We start from the raw sequence: 6,037 nt of genomic DNA, 5'->3' as shown, positions 1-6,037 counted from the left end.
TTTTTAATAATGGACTTTCCTGATCAATTAAAACTTGCTAAAATAATTCCAATTTATAAAAACGGCGACGACTCTTTAAAATCAAACTACAGACCCATCTCAATTATTTCCTGTTTTTCAAAGGTTCTCGAACGTATTTTGTATAATAAAATACATAACTTCATTGATAAAAACAATATTTCATATCCTAAACAGTTTGGGTATCGGAGAAATCATTGCACTGAGCATGCAGTGATGGATTTGGCCAGCAATATTTTGAAAGGATTTGATGACAATAGTTATACACTTGGAGTTTTTGTAGATTTATCAAAGGCATTAGACACTGTCGATCACGAAATCCTCCTATATAAGTTAAAAAATTATGGAATTCAAAATTCTAATATAAAACGGCTACAGTCTTATCTACAAAATCGTAAGCAATGCGTGGCGTATGATTTAACTTGAACGCAATTAGAAGTTATTAGTTGTGGTGTCCCTCAGGGCTCAATACTTGGTCCTCTGCCGTTTCTCTTATATATTAATGACATCCACTTAATCCTCTAAATCCTATAATTTTGTTCTTTTTGCCCGGGGCAATAGTTTTTTTTTCCGGGTCTAATTTAAAATTTGTTTTTTAAAACACAGAGCTCTTAAATCTCAATGACTGGTTTAAAGCCAATAAACTGTCCGTAAACATTGATAGAACTAAACACATTCTTTTCACAAAACCTTCGAAAACTGATAGCATACCCCTGAAACTTCCTGATTTATTTATAAACAACATTAAAACAAAAAGAGTTCATTCAATGAAAATCCTAGGTATATTATTTGACGATCATTTGAATCGGAAAAATCATATCCAATTAGTGGAAAACAACATTTTAAAAGCTCTTGGAATCCTTTTCAAAACGAAGCACCTTTTGAATATAATGTGCTTAAAAAGCTTGTATTTTATATTTATTCATAGTCACATTAATTATTGCAACATAGCGCGGACAAGTAAATATTCATCTTTAAAAAAAGTTTATAGCAAACAAAAGCAAGCGAGGCGGTTAATTTTGAATGCACGTATATATGGGCATGGGCCGAGCCTTTACTTAAAAAATTATTGTTTCAAAATTTATGAACTAAACATCTATCAAAGTCTGATATTTACGTTTAAAACTCAAAACAACATGCTTTAAACATAATTTCAGCCTCATTTCACTTTAATTAATCACAAATACTCTACAAGACATTCCATTGGCAATTTTCTTATCCCTACAACATCCCTTAAAAAATTAGACTTCTCATATACATGGCGAGGACCACGTTTGTGGAACTATATCCTGAATAAAGACATGAAAAACTTAACTTCAATTAAACTATTTAAAAGAACAGTTAAACAATATTTATTAAATTTAACCCTTAAATGCATAGTGTTGCAGAAATGCAACATACGTATTTATCAATTATAAAGCGCTTTTAAAATTTGTTTTTAAGTAATGTATGGTGTTGCCATATTGGCACGTGGATATAGTAAAATGAGCGCATAAATTTTTGGTCAATATTTTTAAAATCACTGTGCAAGAGAGGTTTTAGTTCGTAACATTACATTTTTCCGAGTTGACTATTTTATTCAATTTTCTTGTGGTTTTTGAAGTAGATAAAGCGTTCTTTTATGGACAAATAAATTTATTTTTGTTTTTCTGAAGGTTGTCCTTTACTTTTTAAATTATTTGTTGTTATGAATTTAATGTTATAGTGAGTAATGACATTAAGTTTGTATGTTGCAGAAATGCAACTTAATGCATTCTAGTCTTTGTTTATTATCTTATTATTATCTTATTATTATGTCTTATTATTATGTAATATCTTTTCTTCTCACTCTCTCTTAATGAGTAGTGCTAAATGTATGTTGTTTTATGTATATAGTGTGTGTGAATTAGTCAACAAATTAAAATTTTTAAAAATATGTTTCAGCTAAAATTATGTCAAACAAAATTAAAATGAAGCTGTTAAGTGAGGAAGATATTCAATACTTCATAGACCATTTAAGTGAAATTAGTGAAGATGAAGAAGTTTCTGATGAGGATTTTCTTATAGATCCTGAATATTCATTTAATGAAGATTTACAAATATTAAATGAAGATGAGGACAATGAAGATAAGCATGAGCTCGATGAAGACAATGACCAGCATGATGAAAATAATATAAAATCAAAAAATGAAGAAAAACTTGAAACTTACACTGAAGACGTGTGCCTATCTCATTCTAAATCAAAAGATTTAGCAAAAAAAAGAGGCAGATATTGTGGAAAAATAAAAATTTAACCTTGACAGAAGATCAGCTTAAATTTTATGGAAATGATAGTCTTCCAAGTGAATTTCTTGACATGAGTTCAACCTATAAATGTTTTCAATACTTTTTTTCAGATGACTTGCTGCAAATGATTGTAGATGAATCAAATTTATACTCAATACAGACTAACATTAGTAAGCCATTAAATTTAAATTTATCAGAACTGAAACAATATATTGGCATTATTATTTACATGTCAGTATTACGACTACCTAATGTGCGATCATATTGGTCCCCAGAGTTTGAAATTACCAGTGTTAAAAACTGTATGACAACTAATAGATTTGAGAAAATTCGCCAGTTTATTCATTTCAATGATAACACTAAACATTTACCTCAAGGAAATCATTCACATGATAGACTACATAAAATTAGACCACTTATTGATCATCTCAACTTAAAATGTTCTAAGGTTCCTCTGGAAGCTCATTTGTCAGTAGATGAACAGTTATGCTCCACAAAAGTTAGTCATTTTTTGAAGCAGTATATTCCAATGAAACCATTCAAGTGGGGTTTTAAATTATTTGTACTTTGTGGAGTTAGTGGATTTGCTTATAAATTTGAGGTTTATTCTGGTCAAGAAAACAAAAGAGCAGAAATAGATCAACCAGATCTTGGAGCTTCTGCAAATGTTGTGGTTAGATTATCTACCATTATCCCAGCAAATAAAAACTACAGACTATACTTTGATAATTACTATACATCTCCAGCTCTATTAGCATATCTAGCTAAAAAAGGTATTCTAAGCTTAGGGACTGTACGTCGCAATAGAATACCTGATTGCAAACTTCCGACAGAAAAAGTAATTAATAAAGATGCTCGAGGAACATCCTATGAGTTTGTTGGAGAAGTAGATGGAATAGAAATAAGCTCCTTGGTCTGGAAAGACAATAAAGCAGTTAGTCTGCTGTCCACATATGCAGGTCAGCTACCTTTGACAACCATTAACCGCTTCGACAAAAAAACAAAGAAAAAGATAGACATTAGCTGTCCATTTGTCATAAAAGAGTACAACCATCATATGGGAGGTGTTGATTTAATGGATGGTATAATTGCAAGACACAAAATTGTATTAAAAAGCAAGAAATGGTATATGCGTCTTTTTTATCATTTCATTGACATGACATTAGCAAATTCATGGATTCTTAATAATAGAGTATTAAGTTCTAATCAAAATTACCAAGAAAAAATGACATTTTTTGAGTTTCGGAAAGAATTGTCTTTTTGTTTAATGAAAGTTGGACAAAAAAATACAATTAAACGAGGTCGCCCTAGCATTAGTATGTTAGAAGAAATGATGGAAGCCAAAAAAAAGAGTAAGTTATCTCAGTTTGCGCCACCAAAGGAAGTTCGCCTAGATCAAGTAGGGCATTGGATAACTTGGACTGATAGACGAGTGAGATGTAAACTTCCTAAATGCAAAGGATATGCACAAACTTTATGTGAGAAATGTGGGGTGCATCTATGCTGCAATAAGAAAAATAATTGTTTTAAAACTTATCATACTTCTGAATAAATTTATACTTTAATGCATAACGTTGCAGATAAGCAACACATCTTTTTTTTTAAAAAAAAGAGTTATAAATTTAAAATCTGGTTTTCAAACTTTTTCTAAACGAATAAGCAAATCATTATACATAATGTTGATTTTTACTGATGTTTTTTGAAAAATCATGCATTTAAGGGTTAAATAACAAAAACATTCTTTTGTATTTTTAAAATCACTTATATATTTATTTGTTAACACGTGTATATGCATCTCATAACTTATGTATATTTTATGAACTGTTATATGTTGTAATATGTATAAAACTTGTAATATGTATAAAGTTTGTTATTTGTATGAAACTTATACAACGTATATTTTAGGAACTTAATACGTAAAAAAAATTTTTCACGAACATAGGAGCATGGTGATAAGCATTTGCTTTCTACTTACTCCTGTCAGAATATAAAGATTTAATTTTTACAAAAAACATTGTAAAATGATTGTTTATTCCTACAATTTAAAAATTTTTGCAGAGAATATGTTCTTCTATTTAAGAAACTCCAACGCGTTTCACCTAAACATAAAAATACTATACGCGTTCACAAAAAACAAGTTTGTATCGTCAAAACCAAGTTACAACTACTTTCAATAAATATGAGAATTACATCATTTCAAATTGTAAATCCAATCTAAAATGGCTCTATTTATATGTAAATAGACAAAAATCTTGTAAAAATATAATTTGCTTTCTTTTTGAATGGTAATCAACTTGTTGTTAAAATCAATTACAGAATGTTTCAATCTTCTTTTTTTCAAATCTAACTAACGAGGGCTTTATATTTTTTTTCAAATGTAACTTGTTTTATTTTTATATTTATCATATTTATTCAGAATGCGAAATATATATATGCAATCCAAAATAATAACTTAAAAATGAAAAACCCAAACAAACACAACTTGCTCCTGCCATTTCAATATTTATCCTAAAATAAATGGACTTGACTATGGGGAGCCACAAAAGGGCAACTTTAGAGCAATTCCACATGCTTCAATATTTTGCTTTTATTGAGGAAATGCAATTTTACTATATCTATGTGTATAAAAAATATTTTAAACTTAAATTATTTTGGTAAAAAAATATATGTTCCTTAGGATAGACTTTTATTTAAATTTTACTTTCTATTTTACAAGTTATTGCACAATTAAGAACGTCATGGCGTGACAAATCAATGTCACGTTGTGACACGCGTACTTTTAGCTATATCTGTAAAAATATAAAAAAAAAATATGAAAAGTTTAGTTTTTATATTACAGTTAGGCTGTTTCAATATTATAATAAAGTTTTTTTTTTAATTTTAAAAATCTAAATACTGCAAACTTTTGTTTTCTTGATTAAAAACGCAATATCGCGTGTCATGGAATTGCTGTTTATGTCTGTAATCGTATTCAATTTTTTCAGTGGGAAAATGATTTTTTAACGCGGCTCTTTATCTTTAAAATGATTGAAGCAAACTCGTGCACTTTTCTTTATACAGAAAAAAATCAGTTGTTCCAGGAGCGCTTTTTAGGCGGTTAACAAGTTTGATCCAAATTTCACAATGAGAAGGACATGCTTTTATAGTTATAAAAGGAAACAACTAAAAAGGTGATGCACAACATACATCCAATTTCCTCTTTTTTTACATTTGAGGAGTGGACTTGCAAAACCTGATAATTCACTTTTTTGTCATTTCGAGATAATTGGCAAAAACTGTTTTCAGAAAATCTGTTTGTTATGCAGTTGTAATTGAAACACTATTGTATGCATATTAATTTGTGATAGAAATATTGGATTCTGCATGTCCTGAATTATTTTCCTGATGCAAAATTACAAGAGCTATCCAGTGGTGTGCGCAAGTCAGATTTTTTGAAAAAGTGAATTATCAGGTTTTCCAAGTCCATTCCTCATTTATGTTCAGCGCATATTTCATATTTCCGTATTTTTTATAACTTCCATTTGAGCAACTTTTTACGACACAATGATATGCCATTGCACCAATAACTACTTATTAAAATTTAAACAAGAATGATAAAAGTTAAATATCAAAACGTTTTAATTTCAAAATAATTATTTAACTTGACTCCATAAAATAAACCATTTTTAATGTTTGTTTAATCAAAAAATTTTTTGTTACAACTTTCGGGAATATCAAAAATCGTGTATTGCAGACCATTTAAAGGAAACCGCGA

General features: G+C 29.0%; 1 protein-coding gene across 1 annotated transcript; it reads left to right on the top strand.

Annotated features, from left to right (window-relative positions):
* Window positions 1-2,353: 2,353 nt before the first annotated feature.
* LOC136082599 (piggyBac transposable element-derived protein 2-like) lies at window positions 2,354-3,835 on the top strand. The gene has a single exon (XM_065802017.1). The coding sequence runs from the start codon at window positions 2,354-2,356 to the stop codon at window positions 3,833-3,835; it is 1,482 nt and encodes a 493-aa protein (XP_065658089.1).
* The last annotated feature ends 2,202 nt before the right edge of the window (window positions 3,836-6,037 follow it).

This window comes from Hydra vulgaris, chromosome 07, assembly GCF_038396675.1.
Source record: "Hydra vulgaris chromosome 07, alternate assembly HydraT2T_AEP".
In the NCBI taxonomy this organism is placed as follows: domain Eukaryota; kingdom Metazoa; phylum Cnidaria; class Hydrozoa; order Anthoathecata; family Hydridae; genus Hydra; species Hydra vulgaris.
This window is presented reverse-complemented; position numbering and strand designations above follow the sequence as displayed.

Excerpts from the sequence above, each read along its gene's own strand:
- LOC136082599 (XM_065802017.1), top strand. The coding sequence starts at position 2,354 with ATGAGTTCAACCTATAAATGTTTTCAATACTTTTTTTCAGATGACTTG.